The sequence below is a fragment of the Trifolium pratense genome, linkage group LG3 (assembly GCF_020283565.1).
Source record: "Trifolium pratense cultivar HEN17-A07 linkage group LG3, ARS_RC_1.1, whole genome shotgun sequence".
Classification (NCBI taxonomy): Eukaryota; Viridiplantae; Streptophyta; class Magnoliopsida; order Fabales; family Fabaceae; genus Trifolium; species Trifolium pratense.
The window spans coordinates 53,054,528-53,073,696 of record NC_060061.1 but is presented as its reverse complement, the minus strand read 5'-3'; the positions used below and the strand labels follow the sequence as shown (position 1 = coordinate 53,073,696).

The 19,169-nt window shown below is 33.7% G+C and overlaps 1 protein-coding gene across 10 annotated transcripts; it reads left to right on the top strand.

Annotated features, from left to right (window-relative positions):
• The first annotated feature begins 7,705 nt into the window (after window positions 1–7,705).
• On the top strand, window positions 7,706–14,704 carry LOC123913337 (protein FAR-RED ELONGATED HYPOCOTYL 3). Of its 10 annotated transcripts, none has more exons than XM_045964049.1 (10): window positions 7,706–7,900; window positions 9,573–9,768; window positions 10,770–12,970; window positions 13,045–13,101; window positions 13,300–13,368; window positions 13,460–13,522; window positions 13,602–13,670; window positions 13,750–13,794; window positions 14,179–14,260; window positions 14,346–14,704. In XM_045964049.1, the coding sequence occupies exons 2-9, from the start codon at window positions 9,711–9,713 to the stop codon at window positions 14,233–14,235; spliced, it is 2,619 nt and encodes an 872-aa protein (XP_045820005.1). In that variant the 5' UTR covers window positions 7,706–7,900; window positions 9,573–9,710; the 3' UTR covers window positions 14,236–14,260; window positions 14,346–14,704. The 10 variants fall into 10 exon arrangements, with proteins under 10 accessions (XP_045820005.1, XP_045820004.1, XP_045820001.1 ...); XM_045964048.1 differs by having other exon boundaries at window positions 7,707–7,900; window positions 14,176–14,260; XM_045964045.1 differs by having other exon boundaries at window positions 7,707–7,900; window positions 13,750–13,803; window positions 14,176–14,260.
• The last annotated feature ends 4,465 nt before the right edge of the window (window positions 14,705–19,169 follow it).

Below are 19,169 nucleotides of genomic sequence, written 5' to 3'. Positions count from 1 at the left end.
GGACATGCATAGTACTAAATAATACGCGTAGAGAAATATTCAAAGAAGGGTAGGAATAGTAGTATTGTAGTTGTGGGGTGTGTCGGTGTGAGGATGGGGTATGAGCATGACAATAAATGAAAGCAGAGGAACGTGCAAGTGAAGGCTTTGAACTAAAGTTGTTGTTAGTTTGTTACCATAAATATGATGCTTAGTTAGTTCTATAGTTGTAAGGTACATGTATTTGTTTGGTTCAACATTTGAAATTATTACTACTTGGTACAACCAAAAGTATCATCTACCTTTCTTTTCTTTTATTTATTCTTTTTTATCACATGCTCTTTCTCTTTATATTTTCAGCTTAAAAAATGAATAGTATGGTTTTTCTTTGACCAAAAATGAATTGTATATATGGTTAAATATGACATATTAATTTGTATCAAAGTTATTGGATTTAAGTTCTTGATTAGTTTGAATCTTGGCTATAAACCAATTATTTATTTCTCAGATAAAATTTGGATTATCAAATTATTTTCTCCTAGGAATTAGAGAAGGTGAATTCTTAGGTAGAGAGACAAAAAGCTTGTTAGACTTTATTTACTTATCTTTTAAATAAATTTTGGATTATCAGTCTCCTTTAAATAGGAGGATTAAAAAAAGGAATATTTAAATTTGAATACCATATAAAAATATGTGTGCATCTATGTTTGAATATATAATGTAGGACTTTAAATAGGCAAAATATTTTTTTTTTTTGGAGAGAAATGTTATTTCAACACAATATTCTAACAAAAATACAACAAAATTTCACTTTATATTTTTTTAATATTTTTTGCACATCTCGATAATTATGCTGTGAGTGGAGAAAGGTTGTGACGTATTTTTGTCCGGTCTTTTTGTGTTCATATAACACTACTCTTTTTTGGATGAGTCATTAATATTTTACAAGAGAAGCATTACTAATTAATCCTTCTATTTTGATGTTTATTTAAAAGACTAACCTCTTCTAGTAGATGTTTTGTGTATACTTAAAATCAAAACTTGTAACAAACATGCGTAAGTGACAGATTATCTGTCAATAGTATCACACAACACTTGATTCTTTTTTAGTAAGAAAGAGGAAAAAAAATATCAAATCTAAGAGTTACATTTAAGATTTAAGATTGTTTACAATGAAACAATGATTGAGTTGAACGATTAATTGGTATGGATATCAGTGTGTATTAAGACAAAAAGAAAGATTTAGATTACTCCAACTAGTAAAGATTTTGGTCATTTCTAAGGATGTGGTTGGGGATTTGATTCATAATTGATGCTTATGGTGAAAACTCTGTTGTTAGGGGAGAATCTATTTTGCGTGTCTTACAGGTTTTTCGATGGAGATTAGTCATCGCTAACGACGGTAGAAACTTCGTACTGATATCATGATAACTAAAAAAAAAAATTAGTATGTTTGGATGAAGTAATGTTCGTAAGATAATATAATTTTTTGAAAGAATTCAAATTCTTTTATATAAGTTTTAATGTTTGGATGATTAATTTGAAAATTTTGAATATAATGAAATTTACGAGTGGTTTGTTCAAGTTAAATTTAGAGAAATTCAAATAATACCTAAAAATTAAGAGTTTGGAATTTCTCCCATGCTCATGTGAAATTGATCCTTATAAAATTTTCACGTTTTGCAAATTGATGTATGTATTGTTCAAAATTTTAGAATTGGCCCCTGTATATTTTTAAAAATTGCAAACTGATCCAAAATTTTAAAATTCTACGTAGTTCAGAAATGTTAACAATAAATTTATTTTACTACTCTATCCAAACAAAAATATTTAGAAATGAAAGTTATGCAATTGAATCATTTGAATTGTCTAAAATTTTAAATTCTCTAAAATTTTCAATTATCTTTTCCACAAGGTTTGGGAACTTGAAATTTGTTTCTCTCAATGGCTCATTCAAATTCTCTCGGAATCATTTTCCAGGTTGGATCAGTTTATCCAAAGCATAAATTCTACCTTCAAATGGACTCTCCATTAATCGATCTTTAAGTTAAATTAATCGATCTTTAAGTCAAATATCGAGTGTTATAAAAAATGAACTAACAAACAAACAAAGATGAGTATAAAGTTAGCTAGCTGGTGGCATTATATACGGCCCACTCGACAACCCAAATTCCACAAACTCTTCCACTCCAGTCGTCAATGTGACAATGATAGAAATTTGTGAGGTTTCAGTGTTTCTTTGAGACTATGACAGTGGCCACTAGGCACTTACTTAGTTCTGTTTTGGCATGTGAAATTCAGCAAGAACCTTCTTATGTTCACATTACACACTCCCCCAACTGCATGGTGAGGTCCTCTCCCAAAACAAACAAAAATAAAATGTTCAAATTCGATTTTCTAGTCAACCAATTAGCTGTACTCTACCACTTCACAAAGTCAAATCTTATTGTATGAAATCTTATATTTTCTAGTCACCAAATATTCTCTATCTCATATCTCTCTCTTCCCCTCATCTATTTTCATCTCCCTCTCTCTCTCTCTCTCTCTCTCTCTCTCTCTCTCTCTCTCTCTCTCTCTCTCTCATATTCTCGTTCTTTCATAATAGTTAGTAGTACAGCAGTAAATTTCACATTATTTTGTTTGCATTGTCTGGTTTCCATCAAATAACGCACAAAATAAAAAGTTGTCCAGTAACTTAAAAGTTTGGCATGTATTTGTATTGTTTAGTATTTATCTTTGACGAATGAAATGCACCCTAAGGATCACATTTTACTACTCCATTTGTCTCAAAACATGCCCATAATCTAACTCCGTCGCTTAAAAGGCATGGGAGACAACTATACCGGACTAAGCCAAAATCCATTTCTATATTGGACCGTGTCACCCCTAGTCTAGGTAGACTAACAAGTGGCCAATCCCTAGAGACACATTGGATATCAGGGTCGAGCGTCCTTTTGGATTGTCGGATCAAGGAACTTAGACAATCTTCTTACATGTATCCGAAGACAATTGTCCAAGAGAAAATTTATGGACCCAAAACTCTAATTCTCTCTATAAAGTCTAACTCACGATCTAAGCTCATGTATGCATTATTTTAACCCTAAAATCTCAAATCACGATGCTAATTTACTTGATCGTCAAGATATTTGCAAATACACGCTCGACATTTGAAAATTGTTGATCAACAGTTCACCATCAACAAACCTTAGTTACATTTATTTTCAGACAAGAGATTTTAGGTCCGAAATACTCAATAATAGTCGCATTATTAATAACTAATAGTGTTCATCTTCATCATACCATTTTTGTGAAAATTTCTTACAACACAATTTTGGTCCAACAAGCAGAACAACTTGGTGGTATACTATGTCTTATAAGACATCATAAAGATTGAGATGAAACAAACAAACCCATGTGCATTAGCCTTACAAATCATTGCCCGTGGTCCCAAGAAAACCCCCCGACTAGGCAATTAACCACTAGGTATGTTGCCCACAATTTGCTTATTCTTCAATCAACCTCGTGAAGTGTCTTAAATTAAGAGAGAAAATGTAAGCTATCCCTTCTTGTAGTGTGTATATCCATACACTAGATACGTGTGAATGTATTTTCAATATAGGTCAGTTTTCTCGTTCTGAAAATACAAGACTCTCTTTAAAAACTTCGCTACAACATTTCAGAGTTCATTCTCGCTGATATCATCTTAGAATTGAGGATTGGTATCTCAATTGTACAAAATCGATTTATAAAGTGAAAATTACTTTAACTTATAAACACATATTTATGCTATCTCGCAATAAAGTTAATACGACAATATTGTCATAAGAGACATTCATTTAATTCTTTATGAATATATTTATGTTATGCCTGCTGTTTTTTGTTGTTGATAATTTTGTTATGTCTGCTGTTTTAGTTCGTCTTTCTTGTGCTCACATTTATTTATAAATAATAACCTAGTAAGCTATAATTGCTATTGATTAAGATACACTTGTTTGTATACAGTTATGTTGACGAGTGAACAGATAAGGATGGAGAATTCGGTTGGAGCGGGCGGGTAAATAGAGTGCCAGAATAATGCTATTTGTTCAATAAGTATAAGTATCTTAAAAAAATTTAAGGTTTGAATCATTTATTTTATTTATTGTCAATGACTATGTTTTTGTCAGAAATTAGTTGGTTGTTTTAAGCTTCTAAACTTCTATTCGGTTGATAAATTTTAATATGGGCCATTTTTACATTAACAAATAATATTTTAGATTTGGAAAATATTAAACAGTCTTTTTGGAATTAGTTTACTAATAAGAAAATTATGTTTTGTAACTTGTATATTTAATGCTTTAAAAACGTAAAATATTATCTTTCTAACATTAATTTTATCTTTTATGTAGTATTTCATTTTACTTTTAAAGAATTTTTTTTAACGACAAATATATTATAATTTAATAATCGATCTCTGCATAAGACGAGCAGAGGTTGAGAAAAACGAAACTACAAAACAAATGCGTCGTATATATGCGAAACACCAATGAAAAAACTAAAAACAGACATCACCTAGTAGAGACACTTCTAATTCCATACTTAGAATACACCCCTCAGCCTCTAATTAAATCACCAAAGCGGACAATAAATCCGACCCAAAAAGATGCAATTAGACTTTAACTCCCGATCTCGAATCAAAAGTCATCGGCTCATCGGAATCCAAAAAATAGCTCCTATAACCAAAAATTAATGGGGCAGCGGTAGAATGAAAACCTAGGTAGATAAGTCCTCAGCTCGCAGTCCACCTCCAAACAGTCAACACTCAACACCGACGCGGAAGAGGTCAACCAGATACAAAGAAACCTGCAAACCTCAGCAGATTTGGAAACCATCAGCGACTCGAAAAAAGAATCCTGCAAATCTCAACAAATTTGTAAGCGGTCAGAGAATCTTATATCGAGAAAACCAGTCACACGCAGCATTAACCACACACCAGCGACACCCGATCCAAACCTCACAACCACATCACCACCGACTCAGATCTAGCGCCACCCATCTCAGATCTATCACAACCACCCCATCCCTCATCACCTCCACCTCAGATCCATCGCAATCACCGCCAAAAAGTGGGAACAGAACACAAACACGGAGAGGAACAAAAAAAAAACCAAAAAGGAAACACGAGAAGAGAAACAACAAACACCACACAAACCACCACCACAACACCAAATCCGTGTCTAAACCATCACCACAACATCCACTGCCTCCAAACCACCACACCCACTGCCTCGTCGGCGTTTCCATAGCCAAAATCGTTGGAATTAGGTGGTGGGCAGCCGGAACTCCGAGAAGAAGAAAAATAAAAACAAGAAAACTCGAAAACAACAGAATTCGGCACTGGAAAAGAAGAAAGCACGAAAAGGAAGAACACGAACCAGAGAAGAAGAAAAAAATGCCGGCGCCAATTCTGACAAGGTGGTGCAGAGGGCTGACTGCATCCTCGTTGCACCACCACCACCACTGCTTGTCCACATTGTAAAGAGAAAAGTTTGTATTTGAGCATATCTAAGGGTTTATAGTAGGGGTGTTCGTGGTGCGGTTTCGTTCGATTTTGAGCATAAAAGTCATTCTAACCGCGAGATAAAATTGCATGCGGTTCGGTTTGGTTCGATTGATTTTTAAAAAGTCATATAAACGAAACCAATGCGGTTCAGGTTGGTTCGATTTATGCGGTTTATCGTGATATAAAAAATATGACGATATTATCAACTTGTTACTAAATAACATTAAGAAATTTTAATTTATTTTATTGTTTACTTGATATAATATGCATATACAAAAATTGATATACATAAGAACTTATTTTTAATACCAACAGTATAGTTCTGGATCGCGTTAAATGATATGTTTTGACGGCCTATTGTTTTATGGACTCAATTTGGATTGAGTTTGCTAAGTTGGACTAGGTAATAGAATGATTGCTACTAGTTGATAGAGTTAAGTATTGCGGTTTGGTTTAGTTTGGTTTTCTAAAATGAAAATCGCAAACCAAACTAAACCGTGCGGTTTAAAAGAAAAATCATCCGTGCAGTTTAAACTAAATGCGGTTTCTTGCGATTTCGGTTTGGATTCATTCAGATTGCGATTTTACTTTTGAATTGATTCGGATACGATCATCCTTAATTTAGAGAGAGGTCAAAGAGTAAGTTCTTTAGAGAGAGAAAGTAATAGATGTTTAGTAAAGAATATTGTCTAACGTTTTTAAATTTTAGATACCGATATACGGTGAACAACTTATGAAAATGATTCACCTTAACATTGACCCTATTTAGTAAGCTTAATTTTTAAATGGCTTAAATGCAGTTTTACCCCCTCTATTTTGAAAAATGCAGAATTTTACCCCCCCTATTTTAAAACGCGGAATTTTACCCCTCTATTTTATAATTTGTTGGATTTTGCCCCCCCACCAAAATTCTGCACAAAATCTACTTCTGAGCCTCAAGTTCAAAGCTTCGCAAGAACTCAATTTGGATCAATAATTCACCAAACTAGTACCGAAACGACTGAAATAGTGTTAGTTTTTCACAGAATCAAACTCCACTAAATTTGGAGTTACAGAGAGAGATTAATTACCGTTTTAGTGGAGGTCTATTCAAATTAATTATCGTATGAAACTACTACTGGTATTTTCGTCATGCCTCTCACCCTATAGCTCATTTTTTAATAGTATATACATGTATAGAAAGTTAACGAAATTACCCTTGTTGTCATTTCAATTTCGTCGAATTTGGAGTCACGATGCGTTCGGTAGACGATATTAAATTTGAAGGTCCCGAGTAGATTTCTACAGCATTAGTAATTAGACAGACCTTCACTAAAACGGTAATTAATCTCTTTATGTAACTCCAAATTTAGTGGAGTTTGATTCTGTGAAAAACTAACTCTATTTCGATCGTTTCGGTACTAGTTTGGTGAATTATTGATCCAAATTGAGTTTTGTGCGAAGCTTTGAACTTGAGGCTCAGAAGCAGATTTTGTGCAGAATTTTGGTGGGGGGGCAAAATCCAACAAATTATAAAATAGGGGGGTAAAATTCCGTGTTTTAAAATAGGGAGGGTAAAATTCCGCATTTTTCAAAATAGGGGGGGTAAAACTGCATTTAAGCCTTTTTAAATTTATAGAATTTATAAATACATAAATTTAATCTAATAGTGAGAAATTTAGTAGTACGTTATAAGTCCTGGGTTGGATCCCCGAAAATTGTAAACCAAAAAATAGAATTAATCGGTAACATTAATATCTCTTCATCCTAATTTTATCTTTACCAAACAACTCTAGCTTAAAACACAACATATTGGGATCGGCTACCCACTAAAATGCTGCGTAATGCACTCACAATCAATAAATTAAAATCAGACAGCCCAAATCTTAAACTTGACATTTATTATTTAAAAACAAATTAAAAATTATATTAACATTTCAACTGTTTGATTTTAATCCAACTAGTGAGAATGTGTCTAATATATGAATGCCATATTTTACTGACCGCACTGGATTTTGATTTCAAAACCAACATACTGTAAATAACGCCTCCGTTGTCCGTTTTGCCATATCACGCGCTTTTTATTCTTGTCATAATAACCCTCCGTTCATTAATTCATTCATTATTAAATTATTATCAAGAGCGGGAAATGACGTGGCAAATAAAATGAATAAAAAAAATACACAAACATATCGAAGGTATCCGACACGTGCGAGATAAACGGTGAGATAACGAAAAGCGAGTGGATTGGTAAACGAAACGAATCGAGTGCGTTTGTGTAAACCCTAGATACGCATCTCACGCTCATCCTCCTCGCGTGACTCTCTAATTTTTTCTTCATTTCTGTTTCAGATCATCATCACCATCAACATAATCAATTTTTTTCCTTCAATTTCTCAGGTACACCTTCAATTTCACACAACTAAGTTTTTTTTATTTTTGTTGCTCTTACTTTTAAGATTTGTTGTTTTTAATTAATTAATTGTTTATGATCATTAATTATTATTAGCTTAATTAGTACTTAGAATATGCTTATTCAGTTATTTATTTGATATGATATGCATAATGAAGTTGAGTTTGGGTAATTTTGGATTTGAAGCTAATGTATTACTTATATATGCTTTGAGCCTTTGAGGTGAGTTTGTTAGGTAGTACTGTATGAGGTGGCAGTGTGTTTCAACTTTGTTGATGAGTTTAGGTGGGTTAGATTGGGAAATGTAATGGTTGGTTTTTACTTTGTATAGTACAGACACTCCTCAGATTAACCGTGTTCCGGTGTCGGACACGCTACCAATACAACACAACACCATCAGAAATGATTTAATTAAATAATGTCATTTTCTCAAATTATTATCAGTGTCAACGTGTCAGTATCCATGTCGTGTACGTCTGTATGTGGCTGTGCTTCATAGCTTTTTATTGTTTGTTGGTGAGTGTTTTTTTTTTTTTTTGAAAGTTTGTTGGCGCGTGTTTGAGTTGACTGTGAGTCCGATGAAATTAGGGTGGTACTTGATTTTGTTGAAGCTTTAAAGTATAGTTTTTGTTAAAATTGCGGTACTGTGATTGATGATTTTGTCAAACTTTTTGAATATCACTAACGCTGGATTCGAACAGCAGTGGTTTAGGTAGTAGAGGTACAAACCCCAAACCACACAAGGAACCGGCTGATTTTGTCAAACTTACTGTTGTTCTGAATGTGTACGAAGTGATGTTTGATTTAATAGATTTTTGAAATGGAAAATGTGGCTTGATTGAATGACTTTACTATTATAGTTTTCACAATTTAGTTCTTTTTGAGATGAATTAGTTGTGTGGATAAGTTCTTGATCAATGATGGTAGAGTTGCAGATGAATTTGTTGTGTGGATAAGTTCTTGATCAATGATGGTAGAGTTGCATTCTGTTTGAATTTTTAATTTTTTGGTTTTGTATTGGATTATAGAGGTGGGTTATCTTTGTGTGGTTTGTGGTTGTTTGACTTTGGAAAGCAGGCTGAACTGTGTTGAGTGTTGACACTAGGGTTCTTTGCATTTAATTTAGAATGATTTGTGTATTTCGTCATAAATGATTGTTAGACTATTTGTTTGTTTCTATGATGTATTTAGCCACTTGTTAATAGTTGTTAGGAATTCGTTAGAGGTGTTGCCTTTGTAACTGACTATGTTCCCTATATAAGTCCAAAACTCGGCTCTCAGCAAGACAGATTCAGAATACAATTTACATTTTTCAGATTTTTGTTTTATCACAAACTCTCTGTTTCTCTCATTCTTAAACACTAGATCCAAATCTATCAATAATGTTGGAATTAATGCCATTATGCGCTTTGCCTCGTCTTTTTCTTGGACATGTACCATTATACCAATGTTGCTGTTATTACAACCTTTCTTGGTCATTTTATAGGTGAGAGTTTTGGAATATATAAATTGTTTTGGAAACGTCATATCTATTGTAACTTGGTTGGTGTTTTTGTGTGTAGAATAAAGTATCATCGTCTAAATAATCATTCTTAGCATGATTTCTTGCATAGCTAAATGGTTTTCTCAATCACACTACATGCGTACACTGTGTTGTAGGATCAAGATATGGTTTTTCCAAGCAGTTGCTTTTGTGAGGAGGATAAACAATTTTCTTAGGAAAAAAATAGAGAAGATGAAACGCCCTAAAGAAGGCATGAGTAGAACCTGCCACCTGGGACTATATAAGTATACACTATGAATCTGTTTTTCCGATTGCAACTCTTGAAATTGGGGGATATTTCCTTCATAACAGGTCTTTTGGAATCGAAGGGCTTAAAATCTTTCATTAGGACAGAGCAGTATTCTGTATTCATATTCAATATAATATTCATGGTTGAATTTCTTCAAAGCCCTTGGTTGAATATATCTCTTTCTCCTATTGTTTGTTCTGTACTCTGCAAATACCGAGGCTAGAAGTTGTCTTTTTCTAAACAATTTGTCCCGCTAACCTGGAAGTTGTTAGGACCACTAACTATTGAGCCTTTGCGAAGAGTAAGGAGGGAAATAGTGGGATAAAGTGCCCTATTTTCCTTCTTTAAGTCATCTGCTAATCACTTAAAAGGTGATCCCTCCATAACCCTTTGGCAGTAGTCAAGTAGTCAAACCACTTATTTACACAGCTGATGTAATATGACATAGTCCTTTACACTTCCTAGCCTGCCTCGTAAAGCATCAGGCATCATTTTGTTTATCCATTTTAGGCAGGATTTAAGAAGATTGTCTGTCCTTCCTCCAAATTTCTTTTGTAGAGGGTTCTTGCTTTCCCACTTTTATCATTTTGGTTTTGATTTGGATTGTAGTTAAAACATAAGATTTATCATTTAAAATGACGCGATTTTTTATTTTTTATTTTTGACACAAAAATGACGTGATTTCTGTGGCAACCTTTATTTGTTTTTTGTAAGACCCTAGTTAGAGGATTTGGACCATTTCTATAATTTTCCTGCCACTTACTCTAAATTATGGTATGAGCATCGATTAATGATTCATGTTGCAAATTTTGTACAAATGCTTAGTATTCAGTGTTTATGATTGTCAGCTGGCTTTCATTTCTCTTAAACATGTGTTAATTTTACTTGATGCATTAGCACCAGCAGAATTATGTGTTCCACCGTTGGTTTTAAATTAAAATTTCTTGTCATGGTCGATGTTATTTTCTTTTTCCTTGAAAACCCATGATCAGAGTGCACATATATTAAGTGGAACTGATTTACTTGATTGCTTGACATAGTTTCTGGTCTTTATAATTTTCAGTACCCTTAAAATCATCAAAGCAAGTTCTCATCATGGATATAGATCTCAGGTTACCCTCTGGTGAACATGATAAAGAAGAAGAAGAAACAACTACACTTGATAACATGTTGGAGGGTGAAGAAAAATTGCACAATGGAGATATTGATGGAAGGCATATGGTTGATGCTGGCATTGAACTACATGCTCTAAATGGTGGAGATTTGAATTCCCCCACGGTTGATATGGTGATGTTCAAGGAAGATACAAATCTTGAACCACTTTTTGGCATGGAATTCGAGTCTCATGGGGAAGCTTATTCTTTCTACCAAGAATATGCTCGGTCAATGGGGTTCAACACTGCAATACAAAATAGTCGTCGTTCAAAAACATCAAGAGAATTCATAGATGCAAAGTTTGCTTGTTCCAGATATGGAACCAAAAGAGAGTATGATAAATCCTTCAATCGACCACGAGCACGACAGCATAAGCAAGAATCTGAAAATTCAACTGGTCGAAGATCTTGCTCTAAGACCGATTGCAAAGCAAGCATGCATGTAAAAAGAAGGCCAGATGGGAAATGGGTTATACATAGCTTTGTGAAGGAGCATAATCACGAGCTTTTACCTGCCCAGGCAGTAAGTGAGCAAACAAGAAAAATGTATGCTGTGATGGCCAGGCAGTTTGCAGAATACAAGACTGTGGTTGGTGTCAAGAATGAAAAGAATCAATTCGATAAAGGTCGGAATTTGGGTCTGGAGTTTGTGGAGGCCAAACTTATGCTTGATTTTTTTATTCAGATGCAAAGCATGAACTCCAACTTCTTTTATGCAGTAGATCTTGGTGAGGATCAACGTCTGAAAAATCTTTTATGGATTGATGCTAAAAGTAGGCATGACTATATCAACTTTTGTGATGTAGTGTCATTTGATACCACCTATGTTAGAAACAAATATAAGATGCCTCTTGTACTTTTTGTTGGGGTGAACCAGCACTACCAATTTATATTACTCGGGTGTGCCTTGATATCAGATGAAAGTGCAGCAACATTTTCTTGGCTATTACGGACGTGGCTGAAAGGTGTTGGTGGCCAAGTTCCAAAAGTGATCATTACGGACCATGACATGACTTTGAAGTCAGTTATTTCAGATGTAATTCCCAGTGCTTGTCATTGTGTTTGCTTATGGCATATACTGGGGAAGGTATCTGAAAATCTAGCTCATGTAATTAAAAAACATGTGAATTTTATGACAAAATTTGAAAAATGCGTATTTAGGTCATTAACCAGTGATGATTTTGACAATAGATGGGAGAAAATTTTGGATAGATTTGAGCTTCGACAGGATGAATGCATGCAGTCTTTGTATGAAGATCGCAAGTTATGGGCACCAACATTCATGAAGGATGTGTTTTTAGGTGGCATGTCTACTCCCCAACGATCTGAAAGTGTAAATTCATTCTTTGACAAATATGTTCACAGGAAGACCTATATACAAGATTTTGTTAAACAGTATGAAACCATCTTGCAAGACAGGTATGAAGAGGAAGCAAAGGCAGATTCTGATACTTGGAACAAAGTAGCAACATTAAAAACTCCTTCACCTTTAGAAAAGAGTGTTGCAGGGATTTTCACCCATACAGTATTCAAGAAGATTCAAGCTGAGATTATTGGTGCAGTGGCTTGCCATCCTAAACTTGACAGGCAGGATGAGACAACCATTGTTCACAGGGTGCATGATATGGAAACAAGAAAAGACTTTTTTGTTGTGGTGAATGAAGTAAATTCAGAGTTGTCTTGTATATGTCGGCAATTTGAATATAAAGGTTATCTTTGTCGACATGCATTGGTGGTTCTTCAATATTCTGGCCATTCGGTGTTCCCATCTCAATATGTTTTGAAGCGGTGGACAAAAGATGCAAAGATCAGAAACGTAACAGGGGAAGAATCTGAACATATGCTGGCTAGGGTGCAACGATACAATGATTTATGTCATCGATCACTAAAACTGAGCGAAGAGGGATCATTGTCTCAAGATAGTTATGGTATTGCATTCCATGCACTAAATGAGGCGCACAAAAATTGTGTGAGTGTTAACAATTCTAGCAAGAGTCCTACAGAAGCTGGTACATCAGGGGTTCATGGCCAGCTTTCCATTGAAGAAGATACCCAAAGTAGAAATATGGGAAAGTCGAACAAAAAGAAAAATCCAACTAAAAAGAAAAAGGTTTGTTGTTTCTATAAAGTTGACTTCTACACTTTTGTTTATTTTTCTGTCATGACCTCCTTGTCGGATTGCAGGTGAACTCAGAGGCAGAAGTGATGACTGTCGGGGCACTAGACAACTTGCAACAAATGGTTTGTCCTCCCACACTACTAGTTAACCTCTCAAAGTTTGTAGATTAAATACAGGCCTCATATTGGAATTTATAATATATGTGAACCTTGAGGGAAAAAATTATCAAGCATTAAGTGGGAATTTGAACTTAAATGAATACAAATGTCTTCTTTCTTAAAGTAAATCATGCTTATAATTACATGGAACTTCTTTTGTAGGACAAATTCAGCGCAAGAACTGCAGTACTTGAAGGTTATTATGGCACACAACAGAGTGTGCAGGGAATGGTATGATTATGATATGCTTAATCCTATGGTTCTAATATATATTATTATGTTCAACGAGTGGTTTTCTTAGTTTTCTTATATGATTGTTTAGTTGAACTTAATGGGACCAACACGTGATGATTACTACGGGAATCAACAGACTCTTCAGGGACTGGTGTGTAGAAGAAACTGTCATTAGTTTTGTTAAATATTTCTTGGCTTGCAATATTACAGAAACTATTTTATGTGTGTAGGGACCAATAAATTCCATACCAACTAGCCACGATGGTTATTATGGTGCACACCAAAGCATGCCCGGTTTGGTATGGTTCACTAATACTAGAGATGATTTTCTGTCCCTTAGAAATGTTTGATGAATACTTATACAGTCAAAACTTGCAGGCACAACTGGATTTTTTGCGAACTGGTTTCACATATGGAATTAGGGTTAGTATGGTAATTTAAATTCTTCAAGATAGTATTACTATTCGAGGAAATCGCCATTTTAATCATTGAAATTGTGGGGATCAGACAATTTGATCATTGAAATTTACAAAATTCTAAAATGATTCCTAAAAAATAAAATTGGTGATCACGTTAAATCTTTTTGGGATCATCAATTACGTGATCAGCAATTTAGTCTCTGAAATTGTTCCAAAGGACTTTTGTGTTTGAGACCTTTCAATTGAAGGACCATATTAAAATATCGTTGATTTCAGGAACAAAATTATTTGATCTCCACTATCTAATGAACTAAGTTGGTGATTTACTCATTAAAAACTTTGTGGAAGTTCACTTATGTAGTGATGTGGCATCTTTTCATTGTAGCAGGATGATCCTAATGTGAGAGCAGCACAGTTACACGAGGATCCATCAAGACACGCGTGAGCGCTACTATATAATTCAAATCAAGGTAGTTTGATATTTTGAATGCTATTATTTTTGTGATCAAATGAGTATTCTGTTGAAGCAGTGGTTCACATTATTCAAATGTATAGGCTAGGCAAACAAGGACATTGAACTGCTCATCTGTATCATCTGATGTAGAGATTGGAATACCTCAAAATCCCAATTGAGGTTATATTGGAAAACCTCCAAATCCAGTATCCAGTATTTGTAATATAATGCTGTTATATTAATAAATAAATATAGAATAACTTCTGCTAACGTGTACTATAATATTATTTATATAGGTGGGGTAAGTCTTCTGAGTTCAACCTCATGTAGAGATTGTTGTATTATATAAACTTGTTATTCTTTAGGCTACTTGGGGAAATTGTAAGTATAAACTATTTATTAATGTGGGTATTTGCATGCTTATATGTGCAAAAGATAGTGAAATCTCATTCATCTATAATTTTATGTGTTTATCTTTTTTCTTTGTTGGTATTAATTTCATATTTTTCTATTTTTTTCTCATCAAGTATTCTAGTGGCTATAAATTCATTTTTAAAGATAAATAAGTGGGAGTATCAAAGTTCGAACTCAGCGTCTGCATATTACATGCAATGTCTTACCAACTAAGATATGCTCACATAGACAGCTTTTTATTTTTATTTTTAATTGTGCACTTCACTTATAAAAATCATCTACATATATTTACTTGCATGTGTTCTCTCATTTTATGGAAAACCTCATACTTCCTCTTATTATACAATGTTTCTTTATCATCAGTATAGTTTAAGTTAATTAAGTAACAAGGGCCGGTTCAAAAAAATATATCAGTTAGAGTGCGTTTGCATGAAAAATGTGTGCTGAAAGTGTTTGTATGGCCTAAATATATTAAACCCTAATTGGAGTTTCATAAACCGTTAATTTTGATGGGTCTCAATAACACATCAAATGATTTTCAATTTTTTTTAAAATTTGTATAGATGATTTATGATATAAATTTTCAATCCAACTGTGAATTTTATAAAATTTGTATTCGTCGTAGGGTTATTGAGAAGTGATGCACCATGAACCACTCGATTAACTTGTTCATATTAGCTCAAAGCCTTACATTGATTTATATATGATATAAACTTTTAATTTAACGGTGAATTTTGTAAAATTCATATTCATTATAATGTTATTCATAATTTATATACCATACATCACTTGAACCACTCTTTTATATTAGACATCACTTTAAACAAAATACTTGGCTAATATGAACAAGTTGATCAAGTGGTGCCTCTCAATGTAAAAGTGTTTAATTGAAAGTAAAATATAAACAAAAGAGGTCATGGTTATTCAATGATGCTTAAAACTCGATTTATGTAGAGAAAATCTTAATTATTACGATAAATCAAATAGATTGAGATTCATTCATTTAGCATTAGCCGTTTAATCTTAGAAAAATGCAATGTAGAAGAAACACGGTTCAATATGTTTTTTTTTTTTTTTTTTTTTTTTTTTTTAATGTAATTCTTCTTCTTCAATTAGGGTATTTTAGTCATTTGATAACTTCATCTCTAACAAACACGTTTTATTTTTTGCATAAAGTGGTGCAACGGAAAAAATTATCGCCTGGGTCTCATTGATTCTATATTTATGTTGGCTTATAGTATAAACGACAAAAGAACTCTCATTTATGCCTGACCAAAAAAAAAAAGAACTCTCATTTATGCGTGTTATGACTTCACAATTCTTTCAACTTTATTTTCTTTGACTAAATTCATTAATTTATTTTTTTTTCCTTCCATTTTTATGTTGTTGTAAACTATAATGGACATATCATATTTTCAGTTTTTTTTATAGAAAAAATGATAAAGTCATTAAAAACTCATACACATAAAGTGGAGTGATCGGGGTTCGAACCCTGATATGACGTCCGGCACTAGCAATTCCAACATTTATTCCAGTTGAGCTAGAATTTATGGATATTTTCAGTTTTGCTATTTAGCCATCACAAAATTTGTTCTACATTTTAATTTTTTTTAGACTATTGTAATTATTTATTTTCATTCCACCCATCAAATGGCATAAGACATCTCATATTTAGGATGTTTTACTACCAAGTCCAGCATCAATCACCACCAGACGAATTAATAATTGGTTTAGCCAACTGAATTTACGTAAAGAAAATTCTAATTATATATTAATCAAAAGCAAATAGATTGAGATTCTTTCCTCGTAAGCCTTCTAATCTTATACGAACGATGTTTATATATCTAACCACGTCATCGTAAAATGTAATGGTTGTCGATAATCCACGTGGTAGAACCTTTATAAAATCAAATTAATCGAAATTACGCAACGGTTATTTCGTGAGGCTGCCAACTGGATATCTTTAGAATAAATCGTAACTAGTAAGATTAATAAAAAATGAATCGTAACCAGCAAGATTAATAAAAAAGATTGTGATTCGTTCTTTCATTCATTGTTAGCCGTTTGATCTTAAAAGAACGTTGTCTATTAACCTAACCGCTTGAGTGCAATGAATGCCAACCGTCCGATCTCATATGAATGGTTTTTATTCATCTAAACACGTCAACGCGAAGAACACCGACCGTCGATCGTTAATATTTTTCCGGATTTATACAAAAATAAAATAAAATAGAAATTAAAAAGTGATCATATGTTATTTGCTTCATCTTTTCTCTCCTCTATATATATCCATCACCTCTCTCTCTATCTCTTGCCCCACTCCCTCTCATCTCTTGCCCCCCCTCTCCCTCTCTCTTCACTCGCAATACATTTTACATGCAGAAACAACAAACACAGTTGTGGAGGTTGTTTTGTCCATCAACTTAGTTTTTGAAACTTAATCACATTGCTATGTTCATTCATCCACTGTCTCAGATCGATGTCTCACTCTTATAAGGTACATTTCAATTATGAACATTCTAATTTGTTTTTTCTACACATTTCAATAATTATTGTCTTAAAAACCACTCTTTTACTCGTTTGGGTTATAAAAAACTACATTTGTAAAACAAATGCTGGTTTTATGTTTGGTTGGTTTGATCTCTCACTCACCCTTTTGTTGTGATGATGTTTTCTTGTGTTTCATCAGTGTTACTGAATTGGTTGCATGCAAATTCCAAATGGGTTTTGTTTCTAATTTCATCCATATTTATTGAATTTTTCCTTTTTTGAATTCTGGGCATGTTTTATTCATTGAAATTTAGTTAAGAATTGAGGTTGGTGTTTTGTGGTGTTTGCCATGTGGGGTTTAAGATTTCAATTGAAATTTAGTTAAGAATTGAGATTGGTGTTTGTGTGTTTGAGTCTGCATGCAATGGATTGGTGTTTGTTGGATTTTATTTTCCTGTTTGATTTGTCCTCTGTTTCACCTTTGAAGATTTAATTTTGAGGCTGATTTTATTACTTTCTCTGGATTGTCCTTTTGTTAATATTGTTTTTCTAAAAGGGGTAAAGAAAGTTTTAATTTTTTCGGCCGGGAGTTCAGCCGGAGGTAAAGTCCGATCGATGATTGTTCCGGTTGTTGTTCACATCGGACACTCCCGATCGATTGACCTCAAGTGAGCTCAAACCCTTGGTTAAAAAGTTTTACCTTTTTTTGGTCCGGAGTTCAACCAGAGGTAAAGTCCGATCGATGATTGTTTTGGTTATTGTTCACATCGGATACCCCCAGTCGATTTGACATCTATTGAGCTCAATCCCTTGGTAAAAAAGTTTTAATTTTTTTTGGTCCGGAGTTCAACCAGACGTAAAGTCCAATTGACGTTTGTTTCGGTTATTGATTTTACCTCAATTGAGCTTAATCCCTTTGGTAAAAAAAGGTTTAATTTTTTCCCTCTAGAGTTCAGCCGGAGGTAAAGTCCGATCGATGATTGTACTGGCCGTTGTTCACACCGGATACTCCTGATCGATTTGACCCCAAGTGAGTTGATTTACTTGGTAAAAAAAAGTTTTAATTTTTTTTGGGTCTGGAGTTCACCTGGAGGTAAAGTCCAATTGATGATTGTACATGTCGTTGTTTTCATCGGATACTCCCGATTGATTTGACCTCAAGTGAGCTCAATCCCATGGTAAAAAAAGTTTTAATTTTTTTTGGTCTAGAGTTCAGCCAAAGGTAAAGTCCGATCGATGATTATTTCGGTCATTGTTCACATCGGGTACTCCCAATCGATTTGACCTCAACCGAGTTCATTCCCTTTGGTAAAAAAAGGTTTTACTTTGATATTATTTCTCTGAATTGTCCTTTTTTAATATTTTTTCCTAAAAGGGGTAAAAAAGTTTTAATCTTTTTTGGTCTGGAGTTTAGCCGGAGGTAAAGTCCGATCGATAATTGTTCTAGTCAATGTTCACATTGGATACTCCCAATGGATTTGACCCATCTGAGCTCAATCGCTTGGTAAAAAAAGGTTTCACTTTAATATTACACCGATGTCTTCTTTTCGAAAAAATGGTTGAAAGAAAAATGAGATTTACCCTGCAGTGAAATTATAGGGTCCCTCACTTTCCTTTTTGTTTTGATTTAAATCTTTTCTTTTAATTTTACATTTCCATGTTTTATGATCAATGAACATTACTGCTCTATCCCCAAATGCCAATGGATTCACTTTCTCTATCCCTTAATTTTTATTTCTGTCCCTACACCAAAAATGTACAATCACAACAATATCAACAAAAGTACAAAACCTTCATTAGGTGGAAGTGGCACATGGAACAAATGTGCCATTTTGTTATGTCAAAAAGCATTTAAGCTTTTTGTCAGGCTATTATAGATCTAATTAGTTTCTCTTATTGGAGAGCCTCTAGTTGGTTTATTTTACCTCACATGACCTAACCAAACATAGACAAGGTTATGTCACTAATGCATAGGGTTGGCTACATAGATCAAATGACTCCATTTAAAATTTAACAACTAA